The sequence below is a fragment of the Drosophila suzukii genome, unplaced genomic scaffold (assembly GCF_043229965.1).
Source record: "Drosophila suzukii unplaced genomic scaffold, CBGP_Dsuzu_IsoJpt1.0 scf_29, whole genome shotgun sequence".
Lineage (NCBI taxonomy): Eukaryota > Metazoa > Arthropoda > Insecta > Diptera > Drosophilidae > Drosophila > Drosophila suzukii.
In genome coordinates this window covers 119,279-137,199 of record NW_027255916.1, presented here as the reverse complement: position 1 = coordinate 137,199, position 17,921 = coordinate 119,279, and the positions used below count along the sequence as shown (strand labels likewise).

Below are 17,921 nucleotides of genomic sequence, written 5' to 3'. Positions count from 1 at the left end.
ATCACTACTTGGGCAGCTAAACGAATCTTGGTAAGCTAAACAAGTATTCTTACTTATTTAAATTACATAGACTTAACAATATAGTTATTTTAGATTTTTCGACTTGTAATGGGGTTGGCAGCGCTCTTAAGTGGAAAAGACGTAGAAAGAGCATAACAGCAATGATAAATAATTAGAAGGGTAAGAAAATAATCAGTTAATTCCGGACTTATTTAGACTGTAACTAATTTAAAAATCTAAAGTTTTTTTCGACAGATTTCAATTTACGCCGCTATAACAACATGCTTTTTAAAATAATTATGTCCTCCAGCCACCTCTACTGAAAGTGAGAGGATGTTCAGTAAAGCAGGCCTCGTTGTCAGCGTAAACCGACGCTCTATAAAACCCAAAAATTTTTATTAACAAAAATGATTGGATGACATCATTTTGATTATTTTCGTTTCGCTTTTTTTCTTTTATGTATATTTAGAATTTTTATTTTTATTTAGAACTCGAAGTTTAAAAGTATAAGTATTAATATTTTTAATAAGTAAAAGGAGAAATATTGGATCCCAAAGGTTTGTTTTTGTAAAAATATTTTATTAACTGATTTATTTTAAATATATATATTGTATTAATATGGAATGCAGTAAAATAGATGTTTCAAAATTGCACCATGAAAAATCTTCGGTGTACGTACACAACAATGATTTTTTGAGCTCTAAGCAGTAATCATGTTGGTCTGCTGAACGCGACCTATAACTCCACCCTTGTTTAAACAGGCTTTAAGTCCATAACTAAATGTATGTTTGGCCTTCCCAAGCGCTGTCCCACTATAATTGAGCGGCAAAAACGGGCGAGATGGACGATTGTAAGTGGTATTTTAAAACATTAATACAAAAATATAAATATAGTAACTTATTTAGCTGTCAACTTGAACGCAAGCATGGGCGACGTAAAAGCGCCCTTGCTGAACTATAACGTGAGCTTCAGGAGCACAATGATTAAGTCCACAGGGAAACTTTTGTTGCCCAAACTCGGCGTGTCTCTTTCAGAGGCCGAGATATTGAAGCCGCGTTTCCAACATCCACAAAACAGCAGTACTCGTTTGGATGCATGTTTTATGGAGTCAAGCCTGAAAGCTGAGGTCTCGCGAAAAGTTCAAGACGAACAGGAAAACACCGTGGGTGTAATCAATATAGAGGACACTTTGGAGCTTACACCGTACGAAAACCAAGTTGTGACTGTGTCACAACAGCCTGCGGAACCGGCTTCCCTCGAGTACTTCCACAGCAGACTTGTTGAGTTGGGGCGGCGCTGCTGGACCTCGTCGGCAGTTGCCCAGCACTACACCAAGGGCTGCTTCTGGTCCCCAGACGGCACCTGTCTTTTGGTACCCGTCCACCTAGACGGCATGCACGTTATGGAGGTGCCAACCGAACTCTACTCCACGCGGACGGTGCAGAACGCGCGCTCTTTGACTAAGCTTAAGTCAGCGGTGCACGTTCCCGAGGGCGGAGTCGTTTACGACTGCGTCTGGTTTCCGCACATGAATAGCCAGCAGCCGGACACCTGCTTGTGAGTAGATAGCTCGCTCGCGTCTTTTCCGTTCTTTTACAAGATTCATCTCTTTCAGTTGGCTGGCCACTCGGCAGCACGAGCCCATTCACATGTGGGACGCTTTCGACGGCTCGCTGCGTTGCAGCTACAGCGGATATGATGCTGCGGACGAAGTTATGGCGGCCATTTCTTTGGCCTTCTCCTACGACGGACAGAAGGTCTACGCGGGATACAAGCGATGTATAAAAATCTTCGACACCAGCAGGTAAGTTATATGGTGTTCTACGGTTCCCTATTAACCTTCCACCAATCTACAGGCCCGGACGACTTTGCGGCAATTACCCCGTGAAGTTTGCCATTTCCTGCATTGCCCAGACCATCACGCACTCCAATACTCTGACATGCGGCAACTGGCACGGCTACATCCAACACTTTGACCTGCGCTGCAGTTACAAGCAGGGACCTCTTTTCACGCTGGGTGGGCACAAAGGCGGCATTACAAAACTGCTTTACGGTGGGAGCGTTTCCGGGGAGTGGTATCTGTTCAGCGGAGCTCGTAAATGTGGCAAGCTTTTGCAGTGGGACATGCGCAACTACAAGAAACCGCTGGTGGAGTTCCTGCGCAAAGTGGACACCAACCAGCGTATTCACTTCGACTTGACATCCGATTGCCGTTGGCTGACCAGCGGAGACACTCGGGGAGCGCTTAATGTTTGGGATCTTCGCGCATACGGAGATGCCTCCAAATTGCAGCTGCACTCTGACTGTTGCAATGGAGTGGGCCTCAACCCGGTTCTGCCGGTTCTGGCCACCAGCTCTGGACAGTTTCACTTCATAGATCAAAGTGTTAAGGGCAACGTCACTTTAAACACCTCGGAATCTGTTGAGGCTTCTTCCGAGGAGAAACAGCAGTTAGATGTGGTCTATGAGAACTCAGTTGTGATGTGGTGGTGCGGCTAAGATGAATCGCTTTGATCAGTGGAGTAAATAATATAAAAGACGTTTTTATTCTTGAATCGTTTTCGCATTATATCGACCGTGTTGAGATTGGGTTGCGTTCACCTGCAAGGAATTTATAAGCTTGCGTCTCTAGATAATGGACTTGGATGGGAGCACTAACCTAGAAGCGCTTGAGAAACTCTTCGGCGCAGGTGCGAGCCCTGGCGTTGACGGCCAGCTTCATCTCGCTGATCTCTTTGTCAATCTCCTCCATAAAGCTGATGACGAAATCCACTAGCTTGTGCTTGTACATTTGCTCCGTGTGGAAGTTTGTGATCAGAAAGCTGATGTCGTAGCCTTCAATGGGCTTGCGGCGCAAAATTACAAAGGACTCAGCCCGGCGCATCATGAATCTGGTGAACTTGTGGCATAGAATGCGTTCGATCTCGTCCGCCTGCTTCACAGCGATGCTAACGCGCACCGAGTTAATTGAGGGCTCAATCAAGACCTTCTCCCGTTCGTTGCGCGATACCACAATTGGCGTGAGGACCAGCTCCTTGCTGGAACAGATCTCAACCTCCGGCTTGTTGTGCCGCTCCACTACCTGCGATGGGAAGTCCTGCAGACAAATAGCCGCCGTCAGGGAGTGGCGCACGGCGCTAAGGTAGGGCTTCAGTGTGGCTGCCATTGTCTTAGAGAGTATGTATTTATTCTTTGTGCACTTTACACCTAAGCTATGATTCACAGGCCTAAAGAATTTGTCAGCTGGCGATCTATGCAAAAACCGATACATCAAGCATCGTTGTTTTTTTTGCCGATATAATTACTTATATCAGCCTAATAGCTTCTTCCCACAACATAGTAACAGATGTGAAACTTCATCGCACAGAGCACATCCGATAACAGCTGACAAAAAGAGCAGTTGCTCATAAAAATAACATAAGCATAATAGCCTATAAGGTTTGCCGTTCAGAAAATTTCCAAGCAAGTGCGACATTCATTTTGACAATTTGAAAAACACAAAAAAAATTCAATGCCGGAAAAAGTTTTACAATTTTGATACTCGTTGATTTTTGGCTAATATCACATAATTTTAAGTTTGTTGCTAATGAAAATGCCACCGTTAAACGTTTTATCTGTTTGGTCCAAAATAAAAGATGTTCCGTGAACGAAAACATATATTTTTGTTGAGAAGTTTCAGTACAATTTGTAAATATTTAATAATATACATTAAAAGAATTCAATATACCCCTATAATGTCAATATTGCAATAAATGACCAATGCAACCAATTTTGGTTTCTTTGCCATTTATCATTTGTTTTAGTTGTTAGCCAGAAGTGTACAAAAGAAAGAATGTGATTGTTTCTGAAGTAAGACACCCTTGCACAAAAAAAGACGTAAAAATCAATGGATGGTGGATGTATACGTACGGCAAGAGCCTACTTCCTTCTTGCCATAGTGTCGATCGGTTGGAAACAGTTGGGACTCTTGACAAATGCGAAACTCCGGTTCCCACACCGCGTAGCTGTGGCTAATCGAAACATACCTGTTGCTTCGGCACAATCCGTTTTCAAATATTACCTGAAATCATTGTTTACGTTTTAAAAGTGAATATTTTAATTTTCACTGTCAAGAAGAAGAATCCAGAGTTTCATCGAAAAAGTTGTAGTAGGTTTTATCCTAGTACTTAGATCGGCTAAGAGTTTAACTAGTCGAAAAATCTTATTCTTTGTAGTGTGACCGAAGATTTCAAAGTTCACCAGCAATGCATGTGGCATGGTCTTATTGTTAATCGGCTGGGCTTGTTGCCAAACGGAAATCAAATCAATTGGAGCAATTTAAAAAAGAAGAGTATGCTGGTGCACAAAAAATATAAATAAATTAAATTTTCAACGAACGATTTTATTAACGTAAATAAGATGTTTAGGGCTTCCTTCTCGTCCCACGGATGCTCTGCCATCTTTCCCGCGACATCTGTAGTCCATCCGAGTCCCAATAGGCATATTGGACCTTGAGGAAGTGGGAGCCGAATTGGGAACGGGGTTGTTCCGCCTGATGCTGCATAAAGCAGCCCAGCATCCTGGTAACGGCTCCTCCAGCAGTTCCTTAGCGGGCGACATTATTTCCTCCTCCCTATAGAAGCGTCCTCCATCTCCGCTTTAGCTGCCAAGTAGCTAGTGGAGGTGGAGTCCTAAATGGAGAGCTCGCCGGAGATCTAGCGATGTCCCATGTTCCCTCCCACTGGGATTCGCTAGTGGATCTCCTCCAGCACTTCAGCTATTCTGCGGATTTGCCCTGTTGTGGTATTGCTTCCTATCGGTCAAGTCCTACAATAATGAGCAAAAGCTTGGATTAGGCGTCGTTTTTAATCTATACTAACCCCTTTAAGGTATTTTTGGGGTTTTTCTTCCATTTTTAATTTTTAAATTCCCTACCGTTTCTGCACGAACACCGCCAAAGATTAAATTTCTTATTCTTTGGGCCGCGGCTAACGGTGTTCATTGAAAGTTCTTTTCCCAAGATCTGGTATTTTTTCCGGTATTTCCTTAGCTCATCTGAGTACCGCGCTGAAAATCAGACCCGACGAAAAGCGTTAGCTGCGTATTTGCCTTTCGCTCTTTCCTATGGTTAGCTCGCAGTTTTCGTCGATGTGAGTACTAGGCTTTAACTTAAAAAACTGAAAAGCTACGCTCCTCTCGTAGTATTTCGTTTTGCTATTGCTATCGCTCTCTTTTTGATGAGAGCCGTAGCAGAGCCACAGCAGAACAACGAGAAAGTAAGTGCTTTGCTCTGCTCACAGCTTTGTCGCTTGAGAAACTGTAACAATAGCGATAGCAGAAAATGAAGTTCTGTGCTCTATGTAGCAGTGACGGAAGCAAACAATTTATAGCGAGATGAGAGCTCTCGCTTTTGTTTGTTTTTTTTTTTTACTTTCTGCACCTTTCTTATGCACGGTTTTTTTTTACTTGTTGCCTTGTGGTCTTAAGAAAATATTTTTTGCACTTTCGAGCTTTGAGTAACATGACACCGGTAAAGAGAAGCATCAACATGTTAAAATATTACGAGGAGATAGATTCCGACCACGTTAAATACAAAACATGCTTCCGAGTTATAAAAAACGACCGTGTTTTTAATTTAAGGAAACATTTACAATTGCATGACATCCGACCTGAGCAGCAAGAAAATAATTCTGGTTGCATGCAGACCAAAAAAACCGTGAAACTTAAACTAATGAAAGTTAAAATCAATAAAAAAAATTTTATACGGTGCTGTCACTAAAGACAGCATTCCGTTCCATGTGCTAAACTCAACTAATATGCGCAACATAAGCAAGTGCAAGTCTGTTTTAAAACAGGTAGCAGCAAATGTTAGACTTGAAATACATAAAGACTGTAAGAATCGACTGCTTTCTTTAAAAATAGATAGTGCAACGCGGCTTGGTCGAAATATATTCGGCATCAGTGCTCAATTCGTCAGCAAACAAGAAATACAATCGCGAATACTTGGAATGGTGGAACTCGAAGGAGCAGGTTCAAGTACATCCCAACATCTCGCTAGAGAAATTTTAGCTATTTTAGACAAATACGAAATAGCCCTGACCCAAATTGTATCAATTACGTCGGATAATGGGGCCAATATAATAAAAACTTCGAAAATTTTATCAGAAATGCATGAGCGATGATGATATTGACGAAGTCTGTATTAAAGAGAACATTAAGTACACGAAGCAAATCGACCTTTTAGAAATAACAGAAAATATGTGTGTGGGTGAAATAAAATAAAAACTAATATATTTCTTGGTTAGGTTTAGAAATGTTGAACCAAAGTCAGCCTTCTTGTAGGTTTTAAATTGATGAGAAGTCGGTTCTATATTCATCGGATTTTTATCTTTTGTTGGCTCATAAGCAGCGTTCGGTCCTGCAAAATCACCTCTGCCTTCTACCAGAATAGGGTTGATTTCCGTATCAGATGAGGTTTCCTTATTGAGATAACCTGTGATTACATAACCAAGCCTAGTGCCTTGTGCCAAAGGTTTATTAGGTCCTAGTTCAAGAAGTTCACCGGTTATTACACGAGAATACACCTCAGACCCTAGGGTTAGGTCAATGGGTCCAGGTTGCCGAAAGTCCGGATCTGCTAACGGCAGTCCCTCGGGAATATTAAGATCGGTTGTAATCGGTACTGACGGTTGGTCTGTAATGACTGTGGGCATAATAAATACCTCTAATAGTTTTTCAAACCCTGATGTACATGATGAGAGCTTTAGTGTTGATCTAATTGCTGTAGATATCTTTCCTCCGATTCCAGATATTTCAATCGGTGACCTTTCCTTAAGAGATAGCAGATCTGCCATTCTCCTTGAGATAAGATTCACCTGTGATCCACCATCTATTACAGCGCGACATGTTTGTAATTGACCGTTTGGCCCTTGTAATGAGACCTTGGCAGTCGCGAGCAGAGTATATCCTCCTACGTTGTCGTAGCCTGCAATGGTTACTGCGCCGGCCACTGGATTGCTAGTCGGTCCTTTGTGTAACAGTGAATGATGCCGTTGCTGGCAGACTCGACAATTGGTCGGTGATCCACAGTTTTCAACCATATGAGCTGTAGACAAACAATTTGTGCATGCTCCTATTTGAATAATGGCTTGGCGCCGTGTTTTGGGGTCCATTTCCTGGAAACGGCTACATGCTCTAAGATTATGTGGTCCTAGGTGACAAATCTTACAGCTCTCTTCGTTGTAAACTGACTGATGGCGTAGTGTTGCTGTAGGTTGAGCGCTTATCGTCTCCAGCATGCAAGCGCGCCGTTCAATAAACGTTAGTACACTCCTTAACGTTGGAATTTCCGTTGGTGCATCCGCTGAATTTTCTAGAGCAGCTAGAGACTGCTGGTCTAGTTTTCTTCTGATAAGAAAACACAAGATTGGATCCCAGGATTTTGTGCTGATATCGAGGTTTTGAAGAGTACTCATTGAGTTTTTTATAGTGTCATGTAATGCCCTTAGTTGGCGCGAGGAACCGTCTATGGGCGTATGGTCAATAATTTTTGCTATGGCGGCGAATACTAGTATTTTGCCGTTCTGGTACCTGGCCTTCAACCGCAACCAGGTGTCGTCATAGCCACCCTGTGAGAAGGCTGTGTCTGTCAAGACGTTCCTCGCTTCCCCACGAAGCGAACTCTGTAGAATATGTAGTTTTTGACTGGCCGAATATGGTTTGTTATGTACCAATTCCACAAAGAGATCATGGAACCGTGGCCAGTCTAGATACTCGCCGTTGAACTCCGGAATGCTAATTGGCGGAAGTGCCAAGTTTAGGCTCATTGGCGCGTCGTTTTCTCGTAGCAGGCTCATTTCGTATTCCTCGTATAATGTGTGGAATTGGGCTAGCTCTGCTTCTGCCAGAGCTGCGGCCCCAGGTGTGCTATCCAATTCGTCGTGGGCTTGCCTCAGTAACGCCCAATGGAGATCCAGGTGCCTTTGTAAGGCTGGGGTGACAGTTGGGGCGTTCGAGGCTAATGTTAATGATGACTCCAATTCGTTGCATCTTCTCTGCAACTGTCGGATCACCGTGTCAATTGCGGAATCTCCTTTGACTTGATCTTTTGTTGTGAGCTTGATGTTGGCCGACGTTCGTCTGGGGGCCTTCGGAAGCCCGCTTCCAGTCGGCATGTTGTCCAGAAAGATATTCTGATATTTTTCGACCAGCTCTTTAAGTGCTACTAGTCGTGAAGAGTACTCACTTCCAGTGGGTAGTGCCGCTTGCTGGACTTCTTCATCTAGGTCGCAAAACTGCCGCCAGAGATCGTTTAACTGATTTAGCTTACCAGAATAATAGCCGTCTCGGTGGCGTCGGTCGGCAGAATCCTTGCCATAATTCTTAATGAGCTGTTGGATTTGCCCTTGCAGCTCGTTTTGTGTGTCTAGTAATCGATTGTGTAAATCGATTCTTGTGTGACTTGTTTCCTCAATGAATGAAGTAGACATATTGTGTGTCTTGGAAACAAAGAATCTTGTGAAGCTGGATGAAGCTGAGTATCCTGTGAAGCTGGATGTAGCTGAAGTTCCTGTGACGCTGGAAGAAGAAGCGTATCCTGTGAAGCTGGATGAAGCTGAAGTTCCTGTGACGCTGGAAGAAGAAGCGAATCCTGTGAAGCTGGATTAAGCTGAAGTTCCTGTGACGCTGGAAGACGAAGCGTATCCTGTGAAGCTGGATTAAGCTGAAGTTCCTGTGACGCTGGAAGACGAAGCGTATCCTGTGAAGCTGGATTAAGCTGAAGTTCCTGTGACGCTGGAAGAAGAAGCGAATCCTGTGAAGCTGGATGAAGCTGAAGTTCCTGTGACGCTGGAAGAAGAAGCGAGTCCTGTGAAGCTGGATGAAGCTGAAGTTCCTGTGACGCTGGAAGACGAAGCGTATCCTGTGAAGCTGGATTAAGCTGAAGTTCCTGTGACGCTGGAAGAAGAAGCGAGTCCTGTGAAGCTGGATGAAGCTGAAGTTCCTGTGACGCTGGAAGAAGAAGCGTATCCTATGAAGCTGGATAAAGCTGTGAGTCCTTTAGTGGGAAGGGGGTTGCTTGAGTGTGATCCTTTGTTGTTAAAGGATCACGTCGGGGTCACCAATGTTTGTGCCTAACCGAAGTAGACACTTCCGGGTCACACCGCGGGACAAGGGGGTAATGAGCACTTGTCGCTGGCACGGGGACGTTTTGATGGCAGGACGATCGCGTCGCGGCAATGGTAACGATGGTTACTACGATGCCGGACCACAGGCGATGCTAGAGCTGCGCTGAGGGTGAGCTAACGTGGTTAGCTGTTAGTTGAGATAGTGTATTACGAGCCCTATTCCCAGATGTAGGAAGTAGAACCGCGGAGTTAAGAGGTGTGTTGATAACTGATTTATTCTTCATTTGGTACATGTTTATATACTACTTGGAACACGGAAGTTTAGTGTAATGATTAGTGAAGTAGGCTATATTCTAAAGTAGGTCAGGGAATTATGATTATGGTAGCAGTTTGCGTAGTTGACTTTGCGTAGTTGGCTGACACTGCTAAATGTGCTGACTGCATTGGGGGGTCAGTGTGCCGTTGAGTCGGTGAGACGGTGAGTTAGTGAGACATATAATATGCTGATCAGCCATTCTCATATGCAGTGGGTGCTACTGAGCGCCTGGTACTGTTCCCAACTTGGCTACTGCTTGATTTGTTGGGTGTGGTCATGTTGAGTACCTTTGGGTACGAACATATGTCGATGTGAAGCACACACTGCTTTGTGCATTTAATGTAACAAAAAATGCAGATGTAAGAGAGTATTTGTTAACCTGCCGCAATTTTACCAAACACATTTGGAAGCAACCAAACGGTTACCGTAATTTTTTGACCTAAAAAATTATAAATTACCTCAATTGGATTGGCCCATTAAATGGGGATCAACATATAATATGATTGACCTACTCAATAAAGCTAAAGTTATATTAGCCCTATTGAAACTGTTGAAAATAAATCCAAAGTCGACTATTTCGTTGTAAATGAACAGTTATGGGAGTTCATGGACTCCTACGTTACAATTATGGCTCCACTGCAAAAAACTATAGTGCATTTTCAACAAGAAAAATTGCACTGTGGGAATTTTCATGCTCTGTGGAATCCAGCAAGTTGTCAACGAAACAGATTTTAGCTACCAGCGCTTTAAGTAAAGAATCAATTCTTTATACGATTGGGGAGACGCTTTTGAAAGTAAGGAAGTAAGAACAAAAAAATTAGTAACAAATGTTGTCTTCGACGTTTGCTTATACCTGGACCCAAGATTTCATCATATCCTGGAGGGCTCACAAAAGGAAAGAGCAATTTATATTCTAATGAAATTGTGGGCACAAGTTAAAATCCACAGCCCCATTCCAAATTTAGTATCATCAAATAATTCAATGGCTTCGGATACTGTAGATGAAGGAAGTAATTTCGATCTTTTGGACGACTTTTTAAGTGCTAACATTGTTCCTAATGAGTCAACAGATGTCCATGGAAAGAATGAATCGTTGAAATTGTCGTATATGAAATCTAGCGAAAATGTTTTAAATTTCTGAAAAGTAAGGGAATTAAGCGATGCAGAGCTTTATGCCCTAAGCAAAATATGCCTTGCTATACCACCAACGCAAGTAAGAATTATAACTTAATTTAAAACAAAATATTTATTGACAAGTGTTTAAATTTCTTAATATTTGTAGGAATCATTAGAGCGGTCGTTTCCGTCTTTAAAACTGGTGTTGTCGGATAACCGAAATCGATTAAGTCACGAAACATTGGAAAATATTCTTCTTGTCCGGCTTAACTCAACTCACTTGGATAGTGCCATCGACAATTTAAGTTTATTTGAAGACGAAGAATAAGAGGAATGATTCGTGTTTCTAAATGCATAAGTTCTTATTCCTTTTTACTTTTTTATATTTAAATAACATTAAGTTAATACGTTAATTTGAATACTGTGACTTTTAATATTTAATTTTGATTTAATCTGAATACTGTGAATGAACATAAGTATTTTATTTTGATTATTTGTTTTTGAAAAAAATACTGGCAAAGCGACAAGTAAAAAAAAATGGTGCATAAGAAAGGTGCAGAAAATAAAAAAAACAAACACAAGCAAGAGCGAGAGCCGTAGCACATGAAAAAATAGCATGTGCTCTGCTCTCATCTCGCTATCAATTTGTTGCTACCGTTACTGCTACACAGAGCACAGAACTTCATTTTCTGCTATCGCTATTGCTACAGTTTCTCAAGCGACAAAACTGCGAGCAGAGCAGAGCACATACTTTCTCGTTGTTCTGCTATGGTTCTGCTACGGCTCTAGTCAAAAAGAGAGCGATAGCAATAGCATAGTAATATTTGTATTCATCTCGCTGCTACGGAGTAATAATTGCAAACACTGGGCTTAAGTAGCCATTTTCCACAGAGCACATCAAATGTTGAGATTTTTGACAAATGTGAAACTTTAACTCCCTTAATAACGGCTGACGTGAACAGCAGTTGCTCGACGAACGGGGAGTTCCACTCGGCGAAACTTTCGCTTGCTTCAGTTTTCCTACTTTCGATTTGTAAAGTACAAGGTATAAATCGCTGTTGCAATTTTAAGCGGATTCTTTTTCACATAGAGAATCACTGATCCGAAAAGTTGATCAGCATTGGGCGATCTAGCTCCCGGAACCCTTTCGCTCCGGGGAATTCTTTTAAATGTTTTTGTTTTATTGCTGGAAGAACATCGATGCTGGCGAGTACATTCTTGAAGTCCATCAATTAATCGATTTTGAATAAACATTTCTTTTTAGTCTTTATTATACCCGTTACTCGTAGAGTAAAAGGGTATACTAGATTCGTCGGTAAGTATGTAACAGGCAGAAGAAAGCGTTTCCGACCCCATAAAGTATATACATTCTTGATCAGCATCACTAGCCGAGTCGATATAGCCATGTCCGTATGAGCTGAGATCTCGGACACTATATGAGCTAGGCTATTGGGATTTGACATACAGTTTCCTGAGCTTCTCGCGCAGGCCAAGTTTGTTTCAGCAAACGCCCACAAACCGCCCAAGCCTGTGCTGCCCACAATTTTTATGCTAGATAAACAATTTTAACTGAAATGTATTAGTCTCGTCAATTCATATCGATTGACCCAAAAAAGTTTGCTACGCACAATCTAACGCCCACAAACCGCCTTAAGCTGTAGCGCCCACAATTTTCATGCAAGAAAGTATTTTCACTTAAACTTATTAGTCTCTTCTATACCCATCGATTGACCCGAAAGAAAGTTACTTAAATCTGACCGGTTTTAGCCTTACAACATATTCTCTCTAACGAGTTACAACATCGAAAACAAATACTGAATATTTGGCCTACATTTAAATTACTAAATTTTTAATCCGTTCCACGACATCCCCACTCCGGTGAAGCAACTGCATTCACCACATCCAGAATTGCCAATCTGGAGATGGGACGCATGATAAACTTAGCTCGATCGCCATTGGTAATGCGCACCGTCGCTCGTCGTGAAACTCCAACCGCTCCTGGGTACACTTCCTCCACGACGCCTTTCCTCCATTCTCGACGAGGGATGGCCGGATCACAGATGTACACAAGATTCCCTGGGCGCATAGGCTTGACATGCTCGCACCATTTCTCTTTACGCACAAGCGTTGCTAGATACTCGTGTACCCAACGTTTTCAGAACCGATCTCTCATCATCCGTGCGATACGCCACTGCTTCCTAGTAGCGCATTTGACAGGCTACTCTCCGCGATCTCCAGGAAGGTCCGGAACATTAGCTACTCCTCTTAGCAAATCATTTTGCTTTAGCGGTGCCTCCTGATCCACCGTAAATGGAAGATGGGTAAGCGGAAGAGAATTAACAATATTCTCCGCATCAATAAGAAAGCTCTCCAAGACGTGTTCCTTAGGAGCCACCTCCTTCACAGTATGCCACTCCTTTCCCAGATGCCACCGGCAGCTAGGTTCGCGGTACAGTTTAAGATCCATTCGATTCCTTTTGATGACAGCTGATCCTGAATCTTTTCTGGTTCGAAGACATCATCGAACTTTCTGGCCTCACGATTTGCTCCAATAAAGTTCTTCCATTGTCGCTCCTCAATCTGACCACCGGTCCACGGTGGCACGATAGCGATGATGCAGAAATCTGTTGTCAAGTCGTGGGCTATCTCCAGGTGGACAGCCCTGGTGGTTAGACAAGTAAGGAGTCCGACTCATCTCTTCTCAGTGCGACTTCCAACCGTTACATACAGCGGACAAAAGTAGTCCAAGCCGGTATACTTGAATGGCTATCCATTATGTTCCAGCCGGTCCTCTGGCAACGGACCCATCAATGGCGGTATTGGTCGTACTCTCCGGAGTTTGCATATATTACAGCTTGCCATAACGCTCCGCAAACCTCTCCTTAAATTGGTTATCCAGAACCTTGTCCGGATCTCGCTTATGGTGGGCTCTAGATTCTGGTGCTTCTTCTTTCCGTGGTAGTGAGGAACAATCATCTCTGCCAGCGCGTGTTTGTGCGACAGTATGATCATGCGCCGTGCGCTGAATGGTACGCATTCGGCAGCATCAATTCGTCCACACCCTTGTGGATTCCATCGTGGTCCTCGTAACTGACTGCCTTTAGCCACTGCCTTTCCTTGAACTGCACTTGCAAACGTATCAGCCTGGGCGCGCTGTAAGACCGTAGGCCTCACACTCGTCCCTTAATCAACGGCACCGTCGTATGAACGTGAGGATCCACTCTGTGGTCCTCACCAATCGATTATAATGCAATGATATAAACTTACTAGTGTAAACTCACACTGCATCTCTTCTTCTGCGGAGTGTGGACTGTCGCGATCGCTTGGAGAAGGCTTGGGCCACCGTTCTTCCGACTCCCGCAGAAATGATGGCCCGCTCATCCACCGTGCCCCTTGGCTAAGGAGGTGAGGGTGAGAAAAGTTCATCTTCATTTTTAAAGCTTATCTAGTATATATCCATTGGTATCTATCGACGCTTATCAGCTGATCCAATGCACATGTAAAGCCGAGCTTAAATTTTACGGCCCCTTTTCCGTTCTCACCCCGTTCTCATTCGCTCAATACCGGTGCCAAAGATAAGTTCATATCAAAGTATTCCCGTGGCGACCAATATAAAAAAATACGTGTGAATTAGGAATTAACCCTGCCAATCAAAATTCTTTAAATTGATTCGATTGTCTGCGGATATTACCCCCTCAGTTGTGTGTTGTGGTTACAGCCCCCGAGTACCTACTTGGCTAGGGTAAGTGAAAAGTGTGTAACAAGAATTTAATCTCAACCTGTTTCTGTAGGGTCACTCCAGCATCGCGCCCCCCAAGGTTGGGCAGTAATTAATTCTTATGGAAAACCCCATTGCCCGGATGACCAACCGCCCTCCAAAACTTGGTGGCCAATAATTGTCGCACTTTTCAGGGCCAAAATCGCTTGCTACCCAACGCATGCATGGGGCGGCAGCGCGGAAAGCAGCGCTCTAATAGCCTTCTTTTGAGAGACGATTGCATGGATTTTTTGAAGTTATTGCCTCAGTTGATCTATAAATTTTTTTTGAGAGTACGCTGGCCATCCCCAGCAACTTTTATCGAAATTCATCAGCACCTATGCAAACCCACTTTAAGTGCTTCTAAACGATGTGGAATTTTCGTATAAACTAACTTTAACCCTATTTTTTTTATTAATTTTGATTATTTTTAATATATACCGTTTCTTTATTTTTACTTTAAAATAATTTAATTTACCCGATACCTTTAATATACTTTTGAATTACATGTGCTGCTGACGAGCTGAAACGTTTCATATACATGCTACACTTAACCCTTATCTGCAAGGTCACAACATCGTTCACAGGCCTGTCGACATCGGAGAACCTGGTCGTAAGTACGGCATAGCCTATTATTAGCACACAGAGTAAACCTCTTTAAACCCTTATAACTCGCGATCTTTATTTGAAGTCCCGAAAATATTGAATATCATATAGATGAATAGAAACTCACTGAGAGTTCTATGTATTATCCTAGTTTTAGGCACACATTGCATAAAAATTGTTGAATTTTAACGTAAATGAAATCATGAGTTGCTAACTTCTTTATTTAGGCACCTTAAGTAAACATCACCTCGGTGGTATTTATGCACCGTATTATTATGAGAATATTTCCACCTAAACTCTTCGGATGATTTTGCCTGGTTCCGCATTTATTATCATACTTTTTATCATTCCCAACTGCACTTGCTAGACTCAGTCTACAAGTTTATTCGAGTGACGGCTGAATCCTAAAAGGCACAAGAACCACCCCCTTTTTCCTGGGCTTAGCTGGACACCTATGGCAGACAGAGGGTGCCTCGAAGGATGTAATCAAACGACCCGTTTCAGAATTGGCGCCCACGCATGGGGCTAGACTAGGTTTAAAACCGATTAAAAGGAACACATAAAAAAACAAGAAAGAACGCTATAGCCAAGTACCTCGACTATCAGATACCCGTTACTCAGCTAAAGGAACCAAAGGGAAATGGAGATATGCAAGAAGCAAAGCGAGATTGAAATGCGCCACCTACCGGCGGTAGACAGATTTAAGCGTTATGGGCGTTAGAGTGGGCAAATTTTTTTTTTGATTAATCGATAGGTATTGACGAGACCAATACATTTCAGTTAACATTTTTTATCTAACATAAAAATTGTGGGTGCCACAGGTTTGAGCGGTTTGTGGGCGTTAGAGTGGGCGTGGCATATTCGCCTAACAAACTTGCGCTGCGTACAAGGCTACGAAATCTAAATCTGAGGTCCCAATTCTCTATCTCTGGTAGTTTTTGAAATATCTATGTTCATATTTACGATTTTTTCATGTTTGTGGGTGGCTTATGGCGTTAACGTGGGCGTGGCGAACTTTTTTTTGGGTCAATCGGTAGGTATTGATGAGAACAACACATTTCAGATCTTTTTTTTTCATTTTTTTTCTAGCATCAAAACTGTAGGAGCCACAGTTTTGGGCGGTAATTGTGGGCGTTAGAGTGGGCGTGGCCCATTCTCAGGAATCTGCATGCCTATTCTTAGTATTGTAGCTTGTATAGTTTCCGAGATCTCAGCGTTCATACGGACAGACGGACATGGCTAGATCGACTCGGCTAGTGATCCTGAGAATCCAAGAATATATATACTTTATGGGGTCGGAAAGGTTTCCTTCTGCCTGTTTCATACTTTCCGACAAAAATAAAAATAAAGCTAAATATTAGTTATGTGCCAAAGATCAAGCTTCAAAATATATTTCCCAACTATCTTTTCTTTCCCCCCGTTATCAAAGATCCAACCAAACATTTTTCTTAGTTTCTGAATTCAAAGGTCTAAAGACCTTGGAATTGTAAAATTAAAATAAAGCCACCAGAAAATAGATTGTGTGAAACGGTATTTTTACCCATACTTAAAGTTTGATTTCGTGGGAATTTGGCTCTGTCAAAAAGACGAAGACTACACCTCGTTATTTAATTTTAAATACCTTATCAAATCGTTGTAAAATTGTAAATGCGTTACGGAACACCAGGCATGCAGATATTAACTTGTACACATAAATCAAAAATACTCTGAGGTGATATTACTTAAGGATAAGCTCTACCAAAAATAAAAAAAGTAAGAATTTCTTATTATCATCAAATCAAAAAAAATTTCTCCGACTAATTAAGGTAGCCAATTTCTTAAAAGGAAACAACAAACAGATAAATCTTAAATCGTGTCTATTAACCTGGTTAGAAACTAACGAGACCTATCCATTGTACCGACAGGGTTGTACTCGGGCGGCAGTATTAAATCAAGAGTCTGTACCATTACCTATAAAAGCAAAGGTTCAGATTGTGGAAGGGCCAAGTGCAACGGCTGGTAGTTCAAGATCAGGTACCGTACCCAGAACTCGACCACCAACAAGGAATGCTTCACGGAGCGTACAAAACACTTCTAATATCCCTAGATCAGCCCCAAATACAACAAAAAGTCGCGAGCCAAGTCGTCAAAGTATAGATCCAAATCCGCAAAGCTTATCCGATGAGCGAGCTCAACAAATAATAGCTAGGTCTTTAGAAACCCATAGGGCGAGCTTGGTGGCAACGTTGGAAATCAAATTGGTGGATCTTTAACTAATTTGTAAAGACCTTTTTCATAGGCTGGGATAAAACTGTAACGAACTGTTTTTTATGGTCTGCTCGCTACGAGATTCGTGCGGCTAGCTCAGTATATTGTGTGTTCGTCCCACCAAATTTATATTAACGTGACCGCCCAGTAGCTCAGTGAGAAAGCACAGAATTCACGGGTTCGTATTGGGTTTTATTGCGGGTATATTATTACAAGTGTCTTAGTCGCTTGGTTGGCCTTGACTCGTTGCTTGTGACCTTCGGTGCTTCCGACGGACCTGTATGACTCGACGACCTCTCGCCTTGATGACTCGGTGCTCCAGTCCTGTAGCTCTCTGAAGATACTCGCAGCTCCCTGAAGATCCTCGCCTCTCCCTGAAGATCCTCGCAGCTCCCTGAAGACGCTCGCTCGCTGTTCACGCGTGACTTGGTGACTGCTGGTAACGACTCGGAATCGCGAGGGGTATCGGCCGTACGGGCTTAGGGAAGCGTCGCCGTTCTCAGACTAGGGTGAACAGAAGCTGCGCTCTCCAGGATCGCTCCTTTCGACACACCGCCACCTGTCCCTTGCTCTGTCCCGGATGGTCCCACTGGGGTTTCTGCTCAGCCCGCGCGGACAGTCAAGGCGGAACGCCAGGAAGCTGCCTCGCGCCTTACTTCGCTTCCACGCCTAGTGTAAACGAACGTTGCACCATAGCCTCACCCTTTTGCTTTTTGTCCGGGACGCTTCCGGGTGGCTTTTGGTACTCGGGGTTCGGGCACGCCGCTCCGGGACC

General features: G+C 43.0%; 2 protein-coding genes across 3 annotated transcripts; one reads left to right on the top strand and one right to left on the bottom strand.

Annotated features, from left to right (window-relative positions):
- The first annotated feature begins 678 nt into the window (after positions 1-678).
- WDR79 (WD repeat domain 79) lies at positions 679-2,555 on the top strand. 2 transcript variants are annotated; one of them, XM_017085860.4, is made up of 4 exons: positions 679-850; positions 894-1,557; positions 1,616-1,804; positions 1,857-2,555. In XM_017085860.4, the coding sequence occupies exons 1-4, from the start codon at positions 841-843 to the stop codon at positions 2,497-2,499; spliced, it is 1,506 nt and encodes a 501-aa protein (XP_016941349.2). In that variant the 5' UTR covers positions 679-840; the 3' UTR covers positions 2,500-2,555. The 2 variants fall into 2 exon arrangements, with proteins under 2 accessions (XP_016941349.2, XP_016941350.2); XM_017085861.4 differs by having other exon boundaries at positions 690-850; positions 906-1,557.
- Arpc4 (Actin-related protein 2/3 complex, subunit 4) lies at positions 2,524-3,262 on the bottom strand. The gene is made up of 2 exons (XM_017085862.4): positions 2,660-3,262; positions 2,524-2,601 (listed from the first exon to the last, which is right to left on the bottom strand). Exon 1 carries the CDS (start codon positions 3,164-3,166, stop codon positions 2,660-2,662), a length of 507 nt encoding a protein of 168 aa, XP_016941351.1. The 5' UTR covers positions 3,167-3,262; the 3' UTR covers positions 2,524-2,601.
- Positions 3,263-17,921: the final 14,659 nt, after the last annotated feature.